General features: G+C 38.5%; 1 protein-coding gene and 1 pseudogene across 4 annotated transcripts in view; one reads left to right on the forward strand and one right to left on the reverse strand.

The window, feature by feature from the left end:
• ULK4 (unc-51 like kinase 4) overlaps window positions 1–26,701 on the reverse strand; it is a 496,024-nt gene that overhangs the window by 461,835 nt on the left and 7,488 nt on the right. For all 4 annotated transcript variants that reach the window (XR_010662955.1, XM_065933097.1, XM_065933095.1 and 1 more), the window contains 13 exons: window positions 23,477–23,576; window positions 21,727–21,866; window positions 18,949–19,111; window positions 15,905–16,006; window positions 15,264–15,347; window positions 13,588–13,663; window positions 11,157–11,249; window positions 8,796–8,911; window positions 8,575–8,644; window positions 7,130–7,226; window positions 3,929–4,033; window positions 2,097–2,157; window positions 576–757 (listed from right to left, as the gene is read on the reverse strand). Coding sequence is in view for 3 of the 4 variants with exons in the window: in XM_065933097.1 (XP_065789169.1) it covers window positions 576–757; window positions 2,097–2,157; window positions 3,929–4,033; window positions 7,130–7,226; window positions 8,575–8,644; window positions 8,796–8,911; window positions 11,157–11,249; window positions 13,588–13,663; window positions 15,264–15,347; window positions 15,905–16,006; window positions 18,949–19,111; window positions 21,727–21,866; window positions 23,477–23,576 (1,389 nt within the window). In the remaining variant the exon portion in view is untranslated. The remainder of the gene's footprint in view (window positions 1–575; window positions 758–2,096; window positions 2,158–3,928; window positions 4,034–7,129; window positions 7,227–8,574; window positions 8,645–8,795; window positions 8,912–11,156; window positions 11,250–13,587; window positions 13,664–15,263; window positions 15,348–15,904; window positions 16,007–18,948; window positions 19,112–21,726; window positions 21,867–23,476; window positions 23,577–26,701) is intronic.
• On the forward strand, window positions 24,361–26,245 carry LOC136167746 (T-complex protein 1 subunit zeta pseudogene; annotated as a pseudogene).

Consider the following 26,701-nt stretch of genomic DNA (forward strand, 5'->3'; position numbering starts at 1 on the left):
TTCCCCAATGAAGGCCCAGAAAGGAAAATGCTCCAGAACACTCTAACTCCTTTCTGAGGATGACTTCAAAAGCTCTGCCAAATTCCCATGGTTTCATTGATGAGCCAAGACAGCCCAAGAAATATTATTATCAGAGGAAGAAGGAAAAAGGCTTAGAGACTCAATTCCCCATTCAGTGTCACATCAGAAACCTTGAATTCACCAGGAAGTCCCGGGAAAAGAGCCCCTACTCCACATGGGCAGCTCACTCCAGCAGCTGATGAAAAGATCTCTTATGATTTCACTGATGAAATAAATCTTACAATTACTACAAGGTAACGTAAAATGCAGGTGGAGTGTTACCAAAGAAGCTCTTCAAAGTCAATGTCGATTCAAATGCTTTTAGATCTAAGCATTAAACAGAGAACAATACTGGCAAACCTGTCATCTTGATAAATGACTTTTTTCATTTTAATTAAACTGAATTAGTATTTTAGTGCTTGCTTTTCTCTCTATAGAAATAAAAACGTTAAGTGCAGAAGGCAGGCTGCAAGGATGTGAAGGGAGTATTTGCTCCCCAGGATTTAGGAACCCACCAGGGGCGAGTGGAGGACCTTGGGGGCCACCTCTCTGTGCCCGGCTACCACGCACAGGTAGCAGAGCAGATTCAGCTTGGCTCTCGAGGCCCCTGTACTCTTCTCAGTGGAGTCGATCTGCGAGCACACTTGTTGCAGAAAATCATTCCAATCCTGGTCTTCCAGAAATACTAATTTATCCACTGCAGAAGAAAGAAAATAGTAAAAGTGGGGATTACCTGTAAAAAGATTGCTAAAAATGTTGCAAGAGAAAGTGGAACACAGAATTTCAACAGCTCAAGTGAGGGCAAAGAAAATCCTAACTTTACACTATCCAAACCAAAAATCACTCTAAAGATGTCACTACTTTTAGTTACTCTTCTATAGTCTTCTATTTTTCTACCCATGGAGATGTTTTAAACTATGTCAATGGAAAACTATGCTTAAAAAAACAAGGCAGATGCCTAAATTTAGTAGAATTTTCTTGCAACCAAGAGCATATGCAAAGCTAAATAAAACTACTATGAAAAAAACAACATAGCCTTTGCATAAATAAAGCAACCTAGCCTTAAAATATTGGAAAAGCCAAAATTTCTATAGTTGTTATGAAGTCCCGGTGAAATGATTAGTAAATGTAACTAGGTTAATACAGAGCTAAAACCATCTGGGAGTGCCACCTCCAAATGCCTACAAACAAAAGGCAAAAACTGAAAAATGAAACACCAGCTAAAATTAACGTAATTTCACCTAATCTCTACATTTAAACAAAATAAGCTTTAACAATAATTTCTTAAAATAATTCAAACTAAAGTGGAAAAGGGAAGGAATATTTCGAGATAAACCCCTCTTAGTTTTTATAAACTGTGCTTCTACTTGGAATACTTAAAACATGAACATATTTTATTTTACATTTACTTTGATTTCAATTTTTAGATTCTACTCCAGCTATGATGAAGAATCTTTCCAGGTCTAGTTTAAAATATAATTTATCAAACAAAATACATCAAAATTCAAGCTATTAAAAAAATTCTTACACTCACCCTAAATAAGACTTTCCATTAGGAAAAAAGAAAAGTAACAATCACCCTTCAAGTCTCTCCAGGCCTACATCATGCCTGCAAAAATGAGCCATCTTACTCCAATCTCAACTGCCCCACTCCCTCAGGGAGAAATCTCGATTCTTCCTTTTGGTTTCCAACTCTCTGTACCCACAACAGCACGATTAATGTTGGAAATTCAAATGGCTTTTAAGGTCCAGGGCAGGAGAAGGGCCCGCATGCACAACAGGAAAACCCACCCAGCTTCACAAAAACTTTCCTGCTCAGAAGATTATGTAGCAGCCTGGACCCAGCTGAGTGAGGCAAACGCTGGCACCAGAGGATTCTAGGGGGTTTATACAACAACGCCTCAAGAAAATAGACAGCTGGCAGGAAAATAAAAATTCAGCTATTCATAAATAAAATATTCCATTTACAATTACATTTTATATTTGTATCTGTCTGCCATGAATCTATGTGTTTGATAAGCCCTTTAGAATCCTACCTGAATGTGTTGGTAGATGCAATATTTTTGGATCGTATTTAATTGGTGGTTGTTTCATTATCTGTGGTTAAAAAAAAAAAACTTTTGAGATGGGTATCTGTCTCCTGATGTATCTCCTATTCAGTTCTGTTCAGTCACTCAGTCGTGTCCAACCTTTTGCGACCCCATGGACTGCAGCACGCCAGGCTTCCCTGTCCATCACCAACTCCCAGAGTTTACTCAAACTCATGTCCATCGAGTCGGTGACGCCATTACAAATCAATGAGGACAGAGAAGAATAACGTAAAATGTAACACCACAAAGAACAAGCATTCAACAGAGCCCTTTCAGATTAGTACACAAATACGAGTGATAGGGCATAAGATAAAATCATTTCAGTTGATGTCTGCAATAAAATAAAACTTCATGGAAAAGAGTCAGGCACCCTATCTTGGCTTACTCTTAAGCTAAATTACTTCTAGGTTAGAAATTTAGTTATTCAATAAATATATATTGGCTACCTGTCAAGGCAAAGCACTGTGTTAAGGGCAAAGGGGGAGAGAAACACATAAAAGACATGATCCAACTGCAGAGAGCTGACATTCTGGTTGGAAAGATACGACAGACATCTGTTAAACAACAGAAAAAAACATGAAATATTTATATTAGAATGCAAAAATGGCAGAACACAATTACAGACTTCAGAGAAATGTTTCTAAGAAATTAGAGAATCAATAAGGACTTTAGGTTTGATGCGGTCAGGATTTACAGAAGAGCGGGAAGGTGGGCTGAGGTCTTGAACAGAAGACCATATCGTTTTCTCAAGCATAATGAAGACTACATGTAGCAGTTGGATCCATGAGTTTGGGTTAGCTGGGGGACTTAATTGTGACACTTTTAATTTAAAAATTCAACCCTCGTTTCTATGTCTAACTTTTCCAACAACTCCCTAGGGAGCATTTTTAAAACTTTTGCTGGCAGTACTCTCACCAAAAAATGGCTAACGTCATTTCTAATCATGAGAAATGCTTAGGCAAACCCAAACTGAGGGACATTCTATAAAATACCTACCTAGTACTGTACTCTTCAAAGTATCAAGATCATAAGTGAAGTCGCTAGGTCGTATCTGACTCTTGGAGGCCCCTTGGACTGCAGCCCACCAGGCTCCTCCATCCATGGAATTTTCCAGGAAAAGAGTACTGGAGTGGGTTGCCATTTCCTTCTCCAGCAGATCTTCCTGACCCAGGGATCGAACCCAGATCTCCCACACTGCAGGCAGACGCTTTACCGTCTGAGCCACCAGAGAAGACCAAGGTCATAAGAGATAAGGGAAGAGTAAGAAATTACCACAAGACCATGGAGTACAAGGACCGACTGGAGGCAAAAGAACCAACTGTAACGTGGGATCCTGGCACAGAATAGGGACACCGGTGGTACAAGTGATAGAATTCGAGTAAGTTCAGCGGTTACTAGCACTGTACCAATGCCAGTCCGCTAGCTCTACTAACCATGCTATGTTCCTGCACAATATTAACGCCAAGAGAAGCTGCATACAAGCTCCCCGGCTCTCGCCACACCTGCCCTGCCATCCTGCCCCCCTTCGAGAGCCATGTCTCTCTGTGATCGGCCCCCCACCCCAGTCCGGGGAGCGCTGCTCACTGACACGCGCCTTCACCACACACCAGCAGGGAGAAGGTCTGCAGTCGTTCACCTAGGTAAGTATGCGCAGGTGGCAGGAAAGAAAGAAAAGCAGACAACCACAAGAATCAGGGGAGAAGGTAAGGCTGGGGAATGAAAACGTCACCCAGACTCCAGCCCGAGGGTGGCAGGGTGTCTCTGCGGTCTTTCCACACCTTCGGATTGTCAATGATTGGGGTGATGACGAGGTCTGAGTCGGTGTAGATAAGCTCTCTCATCCGGGACTCCAGATCCTGCTGACTCACGTGGCCACTTGCAGTCTGGAACAGCAACAAGAATTAGACCGTTTCCGTGACTGTGTGCTCAGTGTCCGACTCTCTGCAACCCCACGCGCTGTACCCTGCCAGGCTCCTCTGTCCACGGCGTTTCCCAGACAGGATCACTGCAGTGGGCTGCTGTGCCCTCCCCTCCAAGCAATCTTCCCAACCCAAGGCCTGAGCCCTCCTCTCTCGCTTCTCCTGCACTGGCAAGCAGATTCCTTCCCACCAGTGCCACCTGGGAAGCCCCGTGTTTCTGTGACTAGCGAAGAGCTTTAAGTGGCAGAGTCAGTAACACGCTACGGAGACGCCACCGAAAAAGGTCACATGTATCAATGGACCACCACTGCTCTTCAAAAGACTTCCACAGACAGTCTCATCCGATCTTCACGAAAACCCTGTATCTACTGTATTATTATTCCTGTTTCATAGGTGAAAAAAACAAAGCTCAGAGAAAGTAGCTGACTTGCTTGTGTTCACCACAAAGGTTGGTTAGAACTACGAAACAAATATTCTATAGTCTGATGTGCTCAACTATGAAGAGGCAAACTGATCTTACAATTATCAGCATGTTTTTTATCTTTCATCCACCAAAAATTAATCTGTTCATTTCCGCTTGACCAAATAGTCAATATAAAGCTTAAATTACAGTGTAAAAAAATTCCAGGCTGAAGTAAGGATTAAACGCCTATATCTTTATAAATCCCAAAGTGGAACTGATACATAATGAAAACGAATAACTAGATGTTCAGTTATTCGAGATGTTTCTTTGTGCTCTTCTTAAATTCAATTTTTATTCCTAGTGCTATACCTTAAGTATTTCACATCAGAAAAAAAAAAATTGGATTTATGCATTAAAAACATCCACTGAAGCTCTGACCAACAAACTGATAACCAGAAAATCAAATCAGTAAAGTGAAAAATAAGTAGAAAAAGAAACTATTCAAAACTAAGGTAAAGGACAGAATAATCAGCTAATAAAGTTCCTGGAAACCACAACCACTACTTTGCAACTTAGAAGACAGAATATTAGAGACTCAAGAAGAACTGGGAGGAACTTTTGTAAAAAATTTTTTAAAAAAAATTTAAAAACACAGACTTTCAAAACAGAAAAACTCAAAAGAAAAGCCAAGGTGAAATCAACTGAAATACTTTTAAAATAATCTAAGAATTAGTAAAGTAGACCAATTAGAAAACTATATATGTAAAAATTAATTTCATACATATACAGTGCATGTATGCACAAAAAAAGGTTATAAAAATACCATTTAAAAAATACCATATATCATTGACTGTAGCAAAAAAAAAAAAAAAAAAAAACGGTTAAATGTTCAGGAATAACTTAACCAAAAAGTACAATGAGGTCTTACTTATTAAAGGAAAAAAACTTTTATAAAATTATGCTCCTTTGTTTAAAAATAAACATACATGTATAGAACCAAAAGTAGTTATGTCAAAATGTAATCAGTGGTTACTCTAGGTAGTAATTAAATTACAAGCAGTTTTTTATTCTCTTTGTCCTCTTCTACATTTTCTAAGTTTTCTAAAATTTTTGTAATTGAATAAAAAGCATCAGGTATCATTTAAAGGATTATAAAATCTAAGCTCCCTTATAGTAATTCTATAATTAGTGCTTGAATATTTTCAATAAAACGATTACATACACTCCTCTACAATAAACTTCTGGCAAAAGAAATTCAACATTTATTACATTTTAAATGCATCTTTTTACTTTTATACTGATTTCATATCTCACATCTAACAAAACATGTATTAGCACAGGGAGATTTTATTATAACCTTTTACCATTTCATTTCAATGCAAAATTAAGTTTCAAATGGTTCAAATGCATTTCACATTACATAAAAATTATGGTAAGAATTAAAAGCAATTATATCTGCCAAGCAAAAAGTATAATAAAAGATAACATGGAAAAATATTTAATCCAAAATATTTCTGCATTCAAAACAACTATGATCGAAAGAAACTAAAGAAGGTCTAAATAGAAAAGAAACTAAAGAAGGTCTTAAAACTAAAGAAGGTCTAAGTAGAAAGAGGTCCCATGTCCGTGAAAGCAAATTTTATACTGCTAGCATGGCAATACTCCCCAAATTGACCTAGATATGCAACATAATTGTTCTCACAATCCCAGATGGTTTCTTTTCAAAACTGGTGAACTGATCCTAAAATTCCGATGGAAATTTAAGAGACCCAGAATAGACAAAAAAAAAATAAAAACACCTTGAGAAAGAACGAAGTCAAGAATCATACTTCCTAATTTCAAAACTTACTAAAAAGCCACAGTGCCCAAGACACTGTGCTACAGAGCATGAGGCAAGAATCAGTCAGTGGGATAGAACCGAGAGTCCAGAAACAAACCTTTAAAAGGTTAAAAAGTTACCATATGATGTAGCACAGAATACATACCCACACAAAAATGTACACAACCGTTCACAGCAGCATCAGAAGGGTCAAAAGAAGAAAACCACCCAAATGTCCACAGGCTGATGAATGGAAACATAAATGTGGTATATACAACAGAATATTATCGGGCAATAACAAGGAATACAGTATTGATACAGGCTACAACTTGGATGAATCTTAAACAACTATAAGTAAAAAAAAGACAGTCACAAAGAATCCCATACTGTATGATCCATTTAAAGGAAATATTCAGGACAGGCATATTTATAAAGACAGAAAGCAGATTAGTGGTTGCCTAGAGCAAAATGTTAGAGAAACTGGAAGAAAACAGGAGTGACTGCTAATGGGTACACAGGGCTTCTGGTGGGATGATGAGATTAACTGTAGTGATGACTGCATAACTGAGTATGCTAAAAGCCTCTGAATTATACACTTTAAATGGGTGAATTGCATGGTGTGTCAATTACATCTCAATAAAGCTGCTATCAAGAAAACACCTTTGAAGCACCTCTCTCTGAAGAGTATTTACTAGAAAAACCAGTGATAATCAAGGAAGATGACTTAATTGTAAATCTTACAATTACAAACATAGTTCACAGATTAACTTGCAATTATTCTTGTGAGTCTCTGTTATCTTGCATAAGAAAAAAATTTAAAAATTCTATCTCTGCTTACTTTGGTCAAGGGAGACGTCTTCTGTGGTGAATTCTGAGTCACAGCATCACCAGGACTTAATGCCACTGCAGTGCTAGTTCTTGGAGTAGGACGAGAACTGAAAAATGTACACCAGTTAACATTATTCAAGGGGCTTCCCAGGTGGCACTAGTGATAAAGAATGCAAGAGACACAAGAGACCTGCCAATGCAAGAGACACAAGAGACCCTGGTTTGATTCCTGGGTAGGGAAGATCCCCTGGAGTAGGAAATGGCAAGCTGCTCTAGTATTCTTGCCTGGGAAATACCAAGGACAGAGGAGCCTGGCGGGCTACAGCTCATGGGGACACAAAGAGGCAGACACGACTGATCAGCTGGGCACAGCATGGCATGCTACATACAGTATTTTGTTTTAACCAGAAGCTTAAAAATATTATTTTTTTAATGTCTGCTGATCTACGCAGGATTTACATTAATAAAGTAGCTCAGATATTCTACAAAGCATGGAAAATGTTTATAACTTTATTTCATAAAATGTTTGAACTGGCAAATTACTTTGGTACCTACTTAAGTAACAAGTTATAATCCTCATCTGTTTTTAATGATTCCTCCCACACTTATCAATGGATGCCATACTCTGGGGGCCACTCCATTACATCCGGGTCTCTGAGTTTGAGTTTTTGGCATTTTATGAAATTCTTCCATTTAAATCATTATGGTCTTTTTGTGATGAATTCCTTCAAATTTTCAAATATCACCTCTCCTCCACTTACCTGCCTTTGTATTCATTCATTAAACAAGCACTTCCTTAAATCACAAAATTTACCAGAGATTGTACAAATTTTTTTTTAACTGAACTTAAAATGTCTAAGATGTATAGACAAACAACATACTTTATATTTAAATATGGGTAAAAAAAATCAGGAAATTTTAGTTTATTATTATAACTCCTATGTCAAGAAATTAAACTATGAGGCTGAACCTATAAATGAACTATAACACTTAATATTTACACGTTGTCAAAATTTTAAATACACTGGCCTAATCACTTTAAATACCATTCTGATTTTATTATTTCGATGCTTGCAAATATTGTTTAAGCCTCCCAGATAAAACTACATTTACAGAAAAACACAACCTGTTCTTTCCTATAAAAATAAAGGAGCCCGACTTCTGAAATTTTAAATTCAATTTTACTTGCAGTAGAAGTACAAAATAAAGAAGTTTTAACCCTTATACATAGAAAGGTTAAGATGGTTTTGTTAAAATTTTTAAAAACACAAAGGGAAGTCTACATTCCACTGGCCAGCACTGAACAGTAACTTGCAAGGAGAGCAAAATGGGAACGTGGCATTGACCACTGTCCTTTATTTCTGTGCAACATGGTTCGCCACCAGGGCAAGACACTTTAAGAAGACTTAGCTTTCACCTCCCACAGACTCCTTACCAGTCTGTTATTTTACGTACCTTAGAAGAAACATGGACTCATTCAATTGACCCCCAAGGGCACTCTTAGGCTGCAACTCAGATGGATTTTCTGTGGCAGGAAGGTAAAAAAACATCCATAAGTGAACAAAAATATGAGCAGGGCATGATGTAGACAGAGATTTGAAGAGAACGATAAACAAATTAGGGACTGCCAAGAACAGCGTTCAGAGCAGCAGGAACATGGTCAAATGAAAGCTCACCCAGCCTGAAGGAGTGACTGAGTCGCTGCCCACTCTTCTCCCCCTTTGCCTGTCCACATTGAGGGCTCTTCAGAAGTTCCGTGGCATCTTGGGACTCAGAATATTCCATGCTTCTGCTGTTTAACAAGAGAAACTCAACTCAGTCAAGCTTACTACTGAGCTTTCTATAGTTTTCTGTGTCGAACAAGAGGCTGGCAAAGATACTTAAGTTGCACAGGACATTTGGCCAAACTATGGAATTAGAAAGGTAGTATTTTTCATTGAGTAACTAAAATGAGCACTTACTGTGTGCAAGGCACTGTACTAAGGAGCCTATAAAATTTATCCCTGAAAAATAAATAGCAGCGGGCCAACAGGAGAAGTAAACCAGTATCAGTGAGCCAGTAGTCAGCTTCCCTTTTATTTCTGCCCTTCCAGTGTCGCGAGCCCTGGGCTCAAAGAAGCCCCACAAGAAGTCCTCTACCTCTGTTCCAAGGAACAGGAAAGGGAATCCCTAAGGGTCAGAGCAGGGGAAATACCCTAGTTTTTTGTTTGGTTTTTGGTTTTTCTTATTCCCTTTTGTCCTGCCCCAGCCTCCAGGTAATCTTGGAGCAGACACTTCTGGCCCACGCCTAAAATCCTCCAGGAGGAACATCCTCTTCTCTAACCAGAGAGTTATGATCCCAAGAAGGTGAGACAAATCTCTCTGTTCTCTTATTTTTCCTCTCTCATCATCCTCCTGTCACTTGGTCCCAAACACATCCATCAAGACATAAAAACATACATCATGAGTAAGTGTGGTTCACAGTGGGAAGGCAAGGTTGCCTCAATATTTGAAAACCAATTTATATAAGAGTCCATAAAGAGAATCTAAAGGACAGAAACCACATGATCGTATCTACTGATACAAAAAGGCATTTGATGTTTCCAACTGAAAAGGGGAAGTTACAAAACCCTCCAGCTCGTGTGTATGCGGGTGTATGAGTGTGAATGTGAGTGAGTGTGTGTGTGTGTGTATGCAAGCTCTGTTGTACCCAACTCTTGCAACCCTGAGGTCTGTAGCCCACCAGGCTCCTCTGTCCATGGGGATTCTCCAGCCAACAATACTGGAGTGGGTTGCTATTTTCCTTCTCCAAGGGATCTTCCTGATCCAGGGATCAAACCCGTGGCTCTTGCATCTTCTGCACTGGCAGGCAGGTTCTTTACCACTAGCGCCACCATGGAAGCCCATCGTACTTAATGCAGAAAGGCTGAATGCATTCTAAAATCAAAAACCAGGCAATGGCGTTCATTCTCATCACCCCACATTCACTCAGTTCAGTTGCTCAGTCGTGTCCCACTCTTTCATTACCTCATTCATTACCATACTAAAATAAAGTCCTTGCAAGGCCAGTAAGAAATAAAAGGCATACAGATCAAAAGGAAGATGGCATACTAAGGTGCGAGGTGTCCTAGGACTTGCTGACACTGACAGACAAGGACCCAAGCCCAGGTTTCTGTACTCTTCATAGAGCCTGAAGTGTGAAAACAGTTGAAGCTCAATGAATCACAGAAACCAAAGTTTGAGAGAGACCTTATATAGAATTCAGATTTCTCTATCCAGTACACTAAATTGACAAGATTAAAATTAAGAATCAAACAACCATTATCACTAAATAAAGTGGAGAGAGGAGGGGTCAATTATCTGGACTCATCTACTTCTCATAATGTTCTTTTCAAAACACCATCACTTCTGTAAGTGTCCTGGGCTAAGAAGATTTAATAATAAAAATGAAGTATACTAGTCAGGATGAGCTAGGTTATGCTGTGGTAACATGATCCACAAATACTAGTGACTTAGAATCTCCTAGCTTTATGTCTCACTCGTGCACATAGCCACCACAGGCTGGCAAGAAAGCTATGCTCATCGTGGTCACTAAAGACCCAGCCTGAAAGCAACTCCATTTGGACATTTCTCTTCCTGGTCACCTCATCAGGAGAAAGAAATGTAGCAAATCACACACTGGCTCTTGGAGTTTCTACCCAGAAATAACGCATCACTTCTGCTCGCATTTCATTAGCCACAGCAAGTCACAGGACTGCACCTATTTCAAAGTGCGACATGAGCGCCTACCATGTGCTGACAAGGTGGGAATCCAGGTGAACACAACTAATGACTAAGGTACTAAAACCCTGTCTGGAGAATAAACAACTGACCAGAAAATGAGCAAAGTCAAGCACACACAATGTCATGACTAAACTCTTTAAGCAACCCTTAATTAAACAAATGCTTGATTTTCTATTATGAAAAGCACAGAAATTCACATCATTGAGGCTGCCATCATAGGAATGGGCCAAGCGTTTGATAACCATGCCCCACACACAAAGATCAGCTTGTACTACCTGACGTTGGAATCCTCAGTGCTTGAGTCCTGATCATTTCTAGCAAAAGCATCCTTCCAAAATGAATGCTGCAGCAGGTCTGCCCAAGTCAGTCTTTATAAAACAGAAATGTTTAAAATCTATTTTAACATGATTTACCATGGAGAATTCCCAGGACATGTCCTAGTTACACATATCAGATTTGTTTCACATATTCCTTTTTATTATCTATTTTCTTTATTCTTAATTTTTAACTGGAGGGTAATTGCTTTATAATATTGTGATGGCTTCCACCATGCAACAATGTGAATCAGTCATAAGTACACGTCCCCTCCCTCCTGAACCCCCTTATCTCCTAACCCACCCCACATGTGTCACAGAGTACTCCACTGAACTCCCTATGTTACAGCAACTTTCCATTAGCTCTCTGTTTTACATATGGTAATAGACATGTTTCAGGGCTACTCCTCAATTCATCCCACCCTCTCCTTTCCTCACTGGGTCCAAACTCTGTTCTCTATATCTGCATCTCTATTCCTGCCCTGCCAATTTTGTAACTTCACTTTTAGAAGTTCATTCAGAAATAAGCAAGATTTTGTAAAGTAATTAGCCTCCAACTAATAAAAATAAATGAAAAAAAAATCATATGGACTGGTGTCTATGATTGCAACTAAAGAACAGATCAAAATGATTTGCAATTTTCCATCAATAAACAGATAAAATAAATTATGCTAAAAAAAAAAAAAAAGAAAGAAGATTATCAGCCTCATGGCTATACACACTCACACTTCTGTTTAGGAGTCCAAACATTATTTAATTAGATCACCCACATTAAGATGACTTCAGGCCGTATCTGAAAACTGGACTCACTTTCAAAGCATTAAGTATTACTACTGATATACCTGAGGTATACTCAGACTCAAAATGATTAAGCTTAAAATTCAAAAAAGATAGTAATTTATACCTAATTATTCAAAATTTATGAAATGAAATTCAAACTACTTTGGTAGAAATGAAAATACAAGCGAAAAAGAATTGGCAACCACAAGTATATATCCCTTTTATACAAATGGCTCCTAAAATTCACTAACAATTAAAACTGCCAATAAAATGGAATTTCTTTTTCATCTATCAAAGTAGCAAAAAATGTATAAGATCAACAAAGTGCCCACTGTATTTAACAATGGGAGGGAAGGAGCTTTCTAAAATTGCTGGAAGTATAAACCTTCCCATGTTCCTGGGATCAGTAAATGTGTCCACATTTTTAATGTTTTTATTAGCCTTTGGCCAGCAAACCCATCTTGAGAAACTTATTCAAACGAGATAACTTCTTAAGTGAACAACAACAAAGAGAGACAAAAACATATTTACTGTAGCAGTCAGTATATATGATACTCTAAATCAAGAAGCACTCTCAAAAGAAAAGCACTCTAAATGTTGTTATCGTACGTTATTGCATGTACATTCAGCGGCCATTTAAAATGACCAAGCGAAAAAATAAAATGACCAAGCAGATATATAGAGTAAAGAAACTAGGTTATGGGGTGGTCCCATTTACACATAAAAGTATTTCATATGGAATATAAATACATAAAAATGTATCCTAAATAAGGTCCTAAAATTAAGCATATTTATATCTTATCCAAAAAGTCTGGGAGATTATCCACCAAAGTAACACTGATCCTAAAAGCATTCTATTGCAAGTACAGCAGCGTCTTACAATTTATTCAAGTATAAACATTTTCTTCTGTAGTTTCTCTCATATTTAATGCTGATACATTACATGCTATATTAAATCTATTCATTTTACACCCTGAAGTAGAGACCCCAAACATTTGTCAAAAACCTCAAGATATCTAGTGCGAGAACCAGAAATTAGCTTCTCCTGTCTTCCAGGTCAGGGAGACCCCCGCCTTCATTCCCTACTCCCTTCCGCCCTCCCCTACTCTGTATCGTAAGGATTTCTAACTTTCTGCCATCCCTGCCACACAGAAAATTCACACTGTGCCTGCGATCTGTCACTTGACATTCCCAGTATGACAGGAATATCATATTGATAAATGACATCACATTAAAATAGGGCCCTGTTAGTCATTATCACATTAAGTATCTTGACAGCACATCCACAGTGGGGTAGTCTAGGACAGTTTTAGCCTGAAACCCACAATGGAAACAAAAAAATGTACTCCTTGGATTTTGGGAGTTACAAGAAAATCTGTCAAGCTATGAAGCAACTACGTGCTACACTAGAGGAAAAACTGACTTTTAAAATGTCTCCTGATTAAAAACACCTGCAAACAGAGCAGCCACTCAATGTAGACTTTCATTTCTCTTTTTCCCCCCAAAAAAGAGAGATCATTTGAACAGTTCTTTCTATAATAAGAATACAATTTTAGAAGTACACTAAAGGAATTCCACTGCTCATTCATGTTAAAATATTACCCATACGTACCTTTTCTGAGGGTCTTTTTGAAGCAAACCATCAAGCAAATTAATAAAATCTGAAGAAGCTTTAGGACAAGAAGAATCTAGACACAAAATAATGCCCCAAAAAGAAAGAAAAGTGATAACTGAAAACACACCCTGCATCAACATTATAATAATAGCATTTTAAGCATATCAATTATTTTTAAAAGAACACTGAATACATGAGTAACAATAAAGCCTCCATTTAATGGAGGAGGGAACAAAAATTTAAAACTTTTTCCCTGGACCACAATAACACATGTACCTCAACTAAGTTCTGACTAACCTCTTAAACTTTCTCTTTACAACCCCAGTAACGATCATGAGCTCACACCCTTGCCTTCAACTATTAATTATGCATCATTTTCTGAGGCATTCTTAACTTAACCAGCTTTGCTTGATAATATACTGTGACTACAGTACTTGTAACCCCACTTTATTTCAAAGATTTTTTAACAGGAAAAGAATAAACATCACAATATTATGATACTGTCAAATTCCACACATCTCCAAGTGTTCTATCTTTTTATATTGGACAGACGCATACCTTGGTCAAATTATCAGTCTATAATTAAAAGAAGTGGCCCAGAAGATGATGACCAAAGCCATCAAAACAGATGGTGCTATTAGGCACTATGGCCACAGTCTGAACAAGATCTCTGTGAAATAATTACCCTTGGGCCGCCAGTGGTTTTCTTGCCCAGACCTTTGATAACCTTCATTCTCAGATTTCTTTACCCTGCATAAACATCTTCAACTTATACAAGAAAACAATACTCAATGCTATGAGTACTCAGGTAAAAAATCAGAAGTCATCATTATAGGAAAAAGGAATGACTGATTTCTATGAAAACTAAAGTTAATAAAAAAAAAAAAGAAAGAAACACTTTTTAAGAAATATAGATCCCTTTCAAAATTTCAAGATTTTTTTTTTTTCACTTAGGATGATTCTTAAAATACTGAAAATATTCTGCATTCCTATTTGTTCCATCAATTATTGAGGATTTTTTTTTCTTTTAAAACTCACAACCTTATTTTTCATAAAGTCTTATATTCATTTTGGGGTCTTAAGATTCACATCTTTTGAGGTATTTAGCAAAGTGTTTTATTATGTCTGTACCTTCTTTTTCTTTTCTTTCCTTAAAATAAAGGTAGACACATTAATTACAATTTGTATGATTAAATTTTCAATACTTTTAAAACACTGCAACCAAATCTAGCTTAAAAGCTTATCAGGATAGCATTCTGATTTCTCAAAACACAAGACTGAGAAATGCTTGATTTGTTCCTATTCAAACACTACACAGAATTAACTACGTGGGACATGAGTACATATTAAGTAAATGGTACAGACATATGAACATACCAAAACGACATAAAAGTTTGAGTTTTAAATCTTTAAACCAGATTTCTTTTGATATAGGAGGACAAAATAATTTGTATTTTTAAATGAGGGAACTTAATAGTACTATGCTTTCCATTTCAGCATCTTTTAAAAAAATGGCAAAGGGAATACTAACATTTCTAAAAATACCGATTTGTGACTATTTAGAAAACACAAATTTGAGGGGTTATGAATCAACAGAAACACTTTGGGATAAAAGTGCACCGTTGGTCCGTGTAGTAAATTGACTACATTTACAATAAAAAAAGAAATCCTACCTTTTGGAATAGGTGGCAAAGGATCTTCATAACAAATCTTTTCAATTAGTTCTGAGACACATTCTGAGAAGAATGGAGGCTTTCCTTAAACCAAACAAAAACTTGCAAAATTAAACAACAGTTTGCTACCATCAATACTTCTCAATAAATCTCAACTACAGACAATTCAAGACTACATAATTTATAGGAAAAATATACACATACAGCATAATTAATTACTGAATGCTAAGTATACACCAGGCACACTGTCTATACATTTTTATATTTCTGCAACTGAAAATTTATCATCCTAAAAATACAAAATTCACTTATGGATAAGCATACTCCAAGGGTTGCATGGGCCACTGGACACGTCTGAAAATTCATAGTCAAAGGTACCTTTACAAGATTTTCTACTAATAATCAGTTTTCAACAATTAGGCATATTTCAACATTCCAAAAGATTAGCATAAAAATACCTCCTTCCTAAAAAACCTGCTCAAGCTGAGACAACTAAGCAAGTCAGCCAAAATCAGTATATAGAAAAATTTAGAAAAATCAGCTTTTTCACTTCTTATAGGTAAACTCTTTGCAAACTACATATGTAACCATTATGTATGTGTGTCCAGCTCTGATTTTAAACTGAACCAGAAAGTAATCACCTGAAAACATTTCATAGAGCAGGCAGCCCAAGGACCAGAGGTCACTGGTGATGGAGAAGTCGCTACCTGTCACAATTTCTGGAGCTGTGTAGATAAGAGATCCTAAAAATAAAGGTGAAAGGACAGTTTTGTCAGGCATTCGTACTGTTGTCAACATGTAGGAAAGACTATGTTAAATGAAAAAAGATCAGAGAACATGCACATGAATAAATCTTCATGCATATTTTACATTTTTATATGTTTTCTAATTTTAAGGTTCCACTTGCCAAGAGGGCTTCCCTGGTGACTCACTCGGTAAAGAATTCACCTGCAATGCAGAAGACCCGGGTTCCATCCCTGGGTTGGGAAGATCCCTTAGAGGAGATCTTGGCAACCCACCCCCATATTCTTGCCTGGAAAATCTCCATAGACAGAGGAGCCTAGCAGACTGCAGTCCGCAGGACTGCGAAGAGGCAGACACGACTGAGCGCCTAAGTACAGCACTTGCTGAGAATATGTGCTTTCCCAGTCCCTAAGTCCTGTCTGACTCTGCAACCCCACAGACTGCAGCACACCAGGCTCCTCTGTCCTTCATAACCTCCCAGAGTTTGCTCAAATTCAAGTCCACGGAGTCGGTGATACTACCTAACCATCTCATCCTCTGCTGCCCCCTTCTCCTTTCACCTTCAATCTTTCCCAGCATCAGGGTTTTTTCCAACAAATGACTCTTTACATCAGGGTCCAAAGTATTAGAGTTTCAGCTTTAGCAACAGTCCTTCCAATGAATATTCAGGGTTGATTTCCTTTAAGATGGCTGGTTTGAGCTCTTTGCTGTCCAAGCGACTCTTAAGAGTTTTCTCCAGCACTACAGTTCAAAAGCATCAATTCTTTGGTGCTCAGCCTTCTTTATGGTCCAACTCTCACATACGTACACAACTACTGGAAAAACCATAGCTCTGACTAGACAGACCTTTGTAGGCAAAGTGATGTCTCTGCTTTTTAAAATGCTGTCTAGGTTTATCATAGCTTTCCTTTAAGTAAGCATCTTTTAATTCCATGGCTGCAGTCATCATTCACAGTGATTTTGGAGCCCAAGAAAATAAAACCTGTCCCTGCTTCCATTCTTTCCCCTTCTATTTGCCATGAATTGATGGGACTGGATGCCATGATCCTAGTTTTTTGAATGCTGAGTTTTATGCCAGCTTTTTCACTCTCCTCTTTCACCTCATTAAGAGGCTCTTTAGTTTTTCTTCACTTTCTACTGGTAAAGTACTATTATCTGCATATGTGAGAATGTTTTGAAATATAAAGCTTTTAAATAATCACCTGAGTAAGAGGTGTGTCACACTGAAGTGTCTTCTTTTAAATTAACAATCCAGATAGTTGTAAGAAAAGAACCTTTGACTGTTATCAACAATATCTTGATTAGAATAGATTAAGTTATATACAAGTCAGCACTCCAAATTCTCACTGGCTTAACGACACAAGTTTCTTCATCATGAAACTACACATCCCCTACAGGTCAGCCAATGGGCTACGACCCTCACAGTGAGTCCATCCAAGACTTAGGCTACATTTCAATACATGCTTCCTCAATCAGCAAGGTGGGCAAAAAATGTGGTTAATTTAACACTGGCTCTTAAAATTCCCAACTCGAAGAGACTTCTGTGCACCCCTGGGGAGCGTGCAGGGCAATGCAAACCTACTGTGTGTCCAGGAGAGGAGCAGGGAGCCATCTGGTCAACAGTGCTAGTGTTTACCACGTACACCGGACAGAGTTTAGTATTACCCAGAAATCCAAGTTCCAGGGTTAGAAAGCACCCCTGCTTACCGACATGAACCACTGAGGCCTGGAAAGTACCCTCACATCCTCTAAGCCACAGAGCTGGGCAGTTACAGAACACCTGTCAAAACCCAGGGCTTTCTATCTTCCTATGAGAATGTCCTTCCCATGAAGTGAGTCATCACCAGCCACTCGGAAAGAGGTTAACGTACCCTCCTCATGGGGACTGTTCTTGGATTAAGCTCAGAAGTGACCAAGCATCACAGCTAAAAACTGACATTTCTCTGTAACACAGCCCTCTTCTCCTTTTGAAGGGACTATTGCAAAAGGTACATTCCTGAAACATACTGCCTTCCTTCTATAATAAAAGCATAGTCTACAATACTCATTTTCACAGGATGCCAGTCATCCCATGGGAAGATACTGGGGATTTAAAGAGCCTTCTTCCTGGGCATGAAATTTTACTTCAACACTAACCCTGAAAGTTAAATTCTTTCCTCATATTTGTGGGCCTCTGGTTTACCTGCTGCTCCCCGTCACGTTATCTCATTCTTCCCATCAAAGCCATGTGACCACCAGGCGCAGGGATGCCGCCCTCTCTCCCAGCGCCTTTTGCTTCCTGGTGAGTCTCACTGGTCCAAAGTCTCAAGTACTGCACCAGGAACTTAAGGAAGAAAGATCTTTACCACTTTTATCAGAAGTTCTCATATAAGAAATTATGACTTCCTGGTCAGGGAACTAGGATCCCACAGGCCACATGGCATGGTCAAACGAAAAAAAAAAAAAAAAGGTAGGAAAAAGAAAGAATTTGACTTCACACTCTCCCCTCAAGCACAGTGAGCTAACAGCCTAGGCCCCCTCTCACTGTCAAAACCACCTCCCAAGGATGCATCCCTAAAAATCTTCCATACTTGCAGAATATTAGCTACTTAACAATGTTGAGTATGTACCGAGCTACTGGTGTGTGCCAGACTCCGGTGTTAAGTGCTGAGGATACAGCAGGAAGGGAGACAAAATCCCCTTCCTTACATTCTAACATGCAGTCAGTGATGAAGCAAAGGAGGCTTTTTCAGAGGTTCCCTGTGCTTTAAACGGCATTAGATTCGCATGGAAAATCTTAGGTCCTAGACAAAGTCATCCATAAATCCAGGCTTCTCCTGGTCCTTATCATTTATTTTCAATACATCATTTGGCTGGCAACATAAAAAGTGGACATTTTCTCCAAAACACGTGACTTGGGTGGCCCACCACTGGAGTTCTGACCTTGAAGCTCGCCTCATACCTTTCACTCTACTTTTCATGTTTTTCTTCACTACATTTTCCCCGCTGTCACCTCCTCCTTCTTCTGCTGCCACCAAGGTGAAGAACTCTTCCAAATTTTCACCTTCCACTTTGGCCAAGCAAAAATTACTAAACTTCAGTGTTCCAGGCCCTTCCAAGAGTATCTATAAAGGTGAAGAAACAAATGTGTTCAAAAGCAAATTCAACATAATTTTCATTTCCATCTGTACCTCTTATAATCTCACTATAGAACCTTGAGTATTGACTTTCTTGCTTCATCACAACTCAGAAAATTAAACACAAATCTTTTTAAAAGAAGATGCCATGCTCAGTCACTTTAGTCATGTCCAACTCTTTGCAATCCTGTGGACTGTAGCCCTCCAGGCTCCTCCGTCCATGGGATTCTCCAGGCAAGAGTACTGGAGTGGGTTGCCACGCTCTCTTCCAAGGGATCTTCCCGACCCAGGGATTGAACCGGGTCTCCTGCACTGCAGGCGGATTCTTTACTGCTGAGCCACTGGGGAAGCTCCGAAACGCAGCTTAGGAAATATAAATCCAACACTAATAGAATCAAGTATTAAATTCTCCCTTCTCAGATGCAGATGAAAAATGTGTCATAAAACCACAGAGGGAAACAGTAGTCTTTTGGGAAAGATGAAGAATGTCCAAGAAACAATCAATTCACGAACCCTCAGTGACAGCTGAAAGAGGATTTGGAAACCCACCAGTCCTAGGGGTTGTTTATTTAAATGAGGAAGTGTGATTCAGGGTTCAGACTGAGGGTTCTGAAGTTAGAAACCTAGATTTGACCCCTAGGTTCACCACTTACTAGCAGTCTAGCCTGCAGAAATTACTTAGCCTTTGTAAATCTCAGCCTCGCCACCTATAAAATGGGGAAAGTGATACTTCAGATAGTTTTAAGGACTGAAGTTATACATAATGCAAAGGGTTTCTGACCATGACGGGCATGTGAAAAGTGCTCAAGTCTGCAAATACAATTTGTGATTAGAAGTTATCTGTTGATTATTGAAACTATACCAGGAACCAGTGTTCTCTGACCTTTATCTTTTCCCTTCCTTGCAAGGGGCTTTTTGATCCTCAAAAGAAATTTAAAGTTTACTCTTTACTTCTAGTCACAAATACTAAGGATGTCAGTTAGTCTACCACAGTGGCTTTTAAACTTTTTTTTTTTTGAGCACCTGAAGGCTTTGTTAAGACAACAACTAGTCCCTCCCCTGAGAGTTTCTGATTCAACAAGTCTGGGGTGAGGCCCAAGAAACTGCATTTCTAACAAGTCCCAGGAAATGTTGATGCTGCCGGTCCAGGGAACTCACTTGCAGAACCACCGGCAGGTGGAAGGTAATTTTTTTTAAGTTAGTAAATACTTTAGACTTTGCAAGCCACACAGTTCCTGCCCTGACTTCTCAAGTCTGCAACCACTGACAATGTCAATGAAAGGGTGTGGCTGTTCCAAGAAACTCCATTTACAGATACAGGGATCCTGCTGGAACTCCTCCAAACCCAGTTTTAGAATAAAAGTTACCTCATAAATCAGCCTGAAGCTCCAAGATTATGAACAGCTGATATGAGACCTCATTAAAATACTCACATATAGGAGCTGGCACATTACGGCCTCTAGGCCATATACTGCTACTGCCTATGTTCGTACAAGCATGAGCTGAGCATGGTTTTTATGGTTCTAACTGGTTGAAAAAAATGAAAATACTTCTTCTTGACAGGTGAAAATTACATGAAACTGACATTCCCATGTCCACAAATAGAGGTTTTTTCCAAAGTTACACCCATCCATTTACATATTGTCCACAGCTGCTTTCAGGGCTATAACACAGTTAAGTGGTTATAGCCTTCAAACAAGTATATGAATATTTCAAATAAGAATGTCTGTTACAGAGAGTTTTTATGGAGTATTTTTTTGTAGATTTCATTATATTCTTATACAGATGGCTTTAAGTAACATTTAACGAGAACATAGTCAACTTTTCATTTCATTAACAAAGGAGAAGCAGCAACTAAGAGCAGTAACACATACAACCCCTAAGAGTATGAACTTATAAAGGTAAGAGGTACCACTAAGAGCACCCCATCTACCAGAAAAGTCCTATGAATGTCACCCAAACCTAATATGTCATTCTCACTATCTCCTTGAAATATCTACACCCCCCCCCCAACACACACACACACATCACAGGCAAGAAACCTAAGCTACACAGAGACAGAAAGGGTAACTGGTCCAGGACACACAGCATCTCAGTATCAGTGTTGATGGGACTCAGACACTAAGCAGGTTTGTGACTCTACAACACGGAAACACATTTAGTGATGGGTAATTAGCTCTATCAGAAAAGAAAAATGTTTGATATAAAATAGCAGGAATCAAGCACATGTTGTTACGAATGTCATTACCAAACTAAAATAATGGCTCATAAGTGTGAACTATAATTTAAGAACAAAGAGTCTTATTCTATAGGTCTATTGAGCTCATCATTCACAATGTACCTCAAGAGCAATGATACTTACTCCAAGAATCCTGAAAGGAGGGGAGATTTCACTTTCTAAAAGGTACTTCAATAGGCAGCTAAATAGGAACCTAAAATATAATACTATGTACTTCCTTTTGTTAAAAAAAAAAAAATGTTGACTAAAAAATTTCAACATGCTCTAAATATATCAAAGTTGTATCTAAAAATAAAAACATCTTTGAGGAAGCATTATAAATTGAGACACAAACAGTCAGGGAATCAAAACTTTCATGAATTACCTTCCCGGGAGAAATGTCACAAAAGAGAATGCCAAGCTGATGAAGATGATGTAATCCAGTCAGCAGGTCAATTCCAAATTCTCTCACTACATCTTCTGGGAGATTTTCATCTTGAGCAATAACCATTTCTAATGAACCACCTGCAAGTTGATTAAAATCACCCATTTTAACCCACCAACATTAGACAGTGCCTCTAGAAAGGTTCCATGCTGGGACCTGAGCATTAAAACATGATCAAATCAGTCCATCTGGACAATCCGACAGGGAAACATACTTGTAAATGAACACTGGTCCAGGAACTCTAACAGGAATCTCCACACTCCAGAGCCAGCTAAGGGCAAATGGCTGCTCGGCCTGGAAGGATAGTCAATAAATATGCCAGTGGAGTGAAGGAAGAATCGCTCTGGCACTGTGATCTCTCACTCCAGACCCCTCAGGAAAGAAACAGCTACAGAAATTAGCGTTAAGTGCTACCATAAACTGTACACTTTAATCACATCGTGCAAAGGATAGTCACGTTTACCCCCATGCAAAGTTAGGTCACATTCCGCAAGTACTGCCTGGCACAAAAAGGTGCTCTTCCTTAAGAATTAGAAAATTACAAACTCTGATGTACACTACTGATGAAATAAAAGGTCAGTGGCAGACACATTGTGAATTCCATGTCTATATCCTTGCAAGATCCCTGTCATAACTCTACCACCTAAGTGTCAGAAACAAACTTTTTTATTTTTTTAGGATCAAGATTATAATTAGAAGTTCACAGAAAAAGAAGTCTTAGCTGGCAGCTGAAAGTTCAATCAGAACTCCTGTGATGAAGGTAGGAGCCATTCTGGGTTCTGTTCATTTTGTTCAGTGGGTGAGGAACCATTCCAAACACAGGTATAAATGAGTTAGGTTGTTACAACAGCCAGGGGTCAGAAATAACTGCTGAAACAAAAAGTAACACAGGTGGAGTCCCCTGATCACCTCAACAGTGTGTACACCTGATGAAAGAAATCAAACCATCTCCTATTGATTCAAAAAATAAAATGCAAAATGCAAACAATTTACTATTCCAAATAAGCTCTTTCATAATTACTTTATAAATTATAAGGGCCAACAGGTAAGAGACTCATAAAGCTAGAAATAATTACATTTCATCTTAATATTTAATGATTCTTTATTATTACTCAATGTATAACTGTGGTACTACTTACATTTTTTCCCAAAGACACTGAAACTAAAAGTCCAGACAATACCTATGTATTTAGTCACCTTTCTCTCTGTATACAGTCTTGGAAAATTTTATCAAGCAAGAGCTGTTATCTCTAATTATTGCCAGGTGGTGGAATTTGTTGATGCAGCTATTTTTCTATATTGCCTAAGTTTTACTAACTCAAGTACCCTTTGCATAAGAATAAAAAAAATAAGAACTAACTAGGTAATAGGTACTTGACCTCAAATCTTTTCTTTCTATTGAATGGAAAAACTTGTTTGATCAATCATCACTAAAAATTATTTCTAAATTTTATGAAGATGATATAGTATTATTTTATACTGAAGTAACCCTAAACTGCATCTCTTCCTCTTACCAAACACCTTTGCTTTTTTCCTGTCCCTAATATATCAAAAACAGGTGTTCAAGTTAATGTAGTCAATAGTATGCTTATATTCATAATAGAAGAAAAAGTGAAAAATAACAAAACCTACATGTTTTTTCAAAGCAACCTATACAGTGACTATAATCGTAGCACTTCTTTACTCCTACCTGTGCAGAGTTCCACAACTAGCCAGAGATGATTGCTGGTTTCATACCATTCATGAAAAGTTACAATGTTCTTGTGTTTAATTTCATGGGTCAGACGGACCTATAAAAACACACAGCATTCACACTAAGAAAACAAGTTCTTAAAACCTTTGAATCTATTAAGAAACACCTAAGTATTACACCTGGGAAATAGATAAGAAAACAATGGAACTTATTCAGTGGAATAAAATAATAAATAATTTAAAATATAGACATTAAAAAATAAAATAAAATAAAATATAGACGTTAAGAATGATGGTTATGTGCTTACTCACTCAGTTGTGTCTGACTCTTTGCAACCCCATGAACTGTAGAGCCTGTCAGGCTTCTCTGTCCATGGAATTCTCCAGACAAGAATACTGGAGTGGGTTGCCATTTCCTTCCCCAGGGGATCTTCCCAACCCAGGGATCTAACTCACATCTTCTGCATTGCAGGTGGATTCTTTATATCATCTGAGCCTCCAGGGAAGCCCTAATGTGAACATACTGATCTTAAAATGTACATTTCCAATGGACTATGAGAATATTTGTATACCAAAAACAAGAGTGAATTCAAAATCTCAGTAGTAAAGATTCAAAAACGTGTCCATTAAAAAATATTAAGTTGCTTTGGGGATTTTTGGCTTTCTCCCTTTAAAAATCCCATTAAATATAGGAACTAAAACTACAAAAATGTGTATAGAACATCAAGACTCAGAATTGCTGATGACTATCAAAGTGCACTGGATCCTTGCTTTCCAATTTTCTTTAAAAAAAAAAAAAAAAAAATAGAAATTCTACTGTCGGAACCGGCTCGGGGCTTTTCGCCATGCCGCGTCCCCTTATCTTCCTCTGCTGGGCCAGCTATGGCAGCCGTGAAGACCCTGAACCCCAAGCCCGACGTGGCCTGAGCTTAGGCGGCATTGGCGGTCAACATTAGCTCGGCCCGGGGGCTGCAGGACGTGATGAGGACCAACTTGGGGCCTAAAGGCACCATGAAGATGCTTGTTTCTGGTGCTGGAGACATCAAACTCACTAAAGATGGAAATGTGCTGCTTCATGAGATGCAAATTCAACACCCAACAGCTTCCTTAATAGCCAAAGTAGCAACAGCCCAGGATGACATAATGGTGATGGTACTGCTTCCAATGTCCTCATCATTGGAGGGCTGCTGAAGCAGGCAGATTTCTACATTTCTGAAAGTTTTCATCCCAGAATAATTACAGAAGGATTTGAAGCTGCAAAGGAAAAGGCACTTCAGTTTTTGGAACAAGTCAAAATAAGCAAAGAGATGGAAAGGGAAACACTTATAGACATGGCCAGAACATCTCTTCCTACTAAAGTTCACGCTGAACTCGCTGATGTCTTAACAGAGGTTGCAGTGGACTCTATTTTGGCCATTAAAAAACAAGATGAACCTATTGACCTCTTCATGGTTGAGATCATGGAGATGAAACATTAATCTGAAATAGATACAAGCTTAATCAGAGGTCTTGTTTTGGACCACGGGGCACAGCATCCTGATATGAAGACAGTAGAAGATGCATACATCCTCACGTGCAATGTGTCATTAGAATATGAAAAAACAGAAGTGAATTCTGGCTTTTTTTACAATAGTGCAGAGGAGAGAGAGAAATTAGTGAAAGTTGAAAAGAAATCCATCGAAGACAGAGTTAAAAAAAATAATCGACCTGAAAAAGAAAGTCTGTGGTGATTCAGATAAAGGATTTGTTGTTATTAATCAAAAGGGAATTGATCCCTTTTCCTTAGATGCTCTTGCCAAAAAAGGTATAATAGTTCTGCGCAGAGCTAAAAGGAGAAACATGGAAAGGTTGACTCTTGCTTGTGGTGGGATAGCCCTAAATTCTCTTGATGACCTAAATCCTGATAGTTTGGGACATGCAGGACTTGTCAATGAATATACATTGGGAGAAGAGAAGTTCACCTTTATTGAGAAATGTAACAATCCTTGCTCTGTCACATTACTGATCAAAGGACCAAATAAGCACACACTTACTCAAATCAAAGATGCAATAAGAGATGGCTTGAGGGCTGTTAAAAATGCTATTGATGATGGCTGTGTAGTCCCAGGTGCCGGCGCAGTGGAAGTGGCAATGGCAGAAGCCCTGGTTAAATACAAGCCCAGTGTAAAGGCCAGGGCCCAGCTTGGAGTTCAAGCATTTGCTGATGCGTTGCTCATTATTCCCAAGGTTCTTGCTCAGAACTCTGGTTTTGACCTTCAGGAAACACTAGTTAAAGTTCAAGCAGAATATTCAGAATCCGATCAGCTTGTGGGTGTGTACTTGAACACTGGTGAACCAATGGTAGCAGCAGAAGCAGGCATATGGAATAACTATTGTGTAAAGAAACAGCTTCTTCACTTCTGCACTGTGATTGCCACCAACATTCTCCTGGTTGATGAGATCATGAGAGCTGGAATGTCTTCCCTAAAAGGCTGAATTGAAGTTTCCCTTGTATCTGAATCCTGAAGACTACAGAGTGATCCTAATAATATAGCTATGGAATTTTGGTCCAAGCTTCAAATGATCTTCAAAGGATTTTCTTTTCCCATATTAAAAAAGGAGAGAACACTGGCACCTATTCAGATTCTGAAGTTCTGAAATTATAATTACAGTATTTTTTAAATTGCACTGCAGTGTCCACATACAGCAGGTCATACTTACCCAGTAAATAGGACATTTTGCTTTACCCTCAGTGATATAAAAATATTAGATAAGCATATGTCATCTACCTTGTTATTAAATATTCACTGAAAAGCAAACCAAAAAAAAAAAAAAAGAAAGAAAAACAAACCAAAAAAAATTATACTGTCACTCAACACAGGCTAATGAGCCCATAATTTGTTGAAATACAGAGCTCCCTGTTTAAGAAATGGAATTTAGCACACTCCAGGAACAACTTGGTGGGCTCATATTGTAACAAAAAGAAAGGAGAACTAATCTACATGACTTAGAAGACAGATGAGGAGAAAACCAAACAGAGTGACCAAGAGAGAATTTGAGGAGCATCTTGTAATAAACTCCCAATATAAGGCCACTAGAAAGCAGGGAGAACCCTGGGTAAATAAGTTTAAAGGTAGCCTCGCTAATTCTGGCTTGGGAAGGGGAGGTCCTAGTGAAAAAATAAAGGAGATACAGAAATCCCAAAAGAATTCAGGCCACAGCACACTCCTCCTGACTCCCCATC

This window comes from Muntiacus reevesi, chromosome 4, assembly GCF_963930625.1.
Source record: "Muntiacus reevesi chromosome 4, mMunRee1.1, whole genome shotgun sequence".
NCBI classification, from domain to species: domain Eukaryota; kingdom Metazoa; phylum Chordata; class Mammalia; order Artiodactyla; family Cervidae; genus Muntiacus; species Muntiacus reevesi.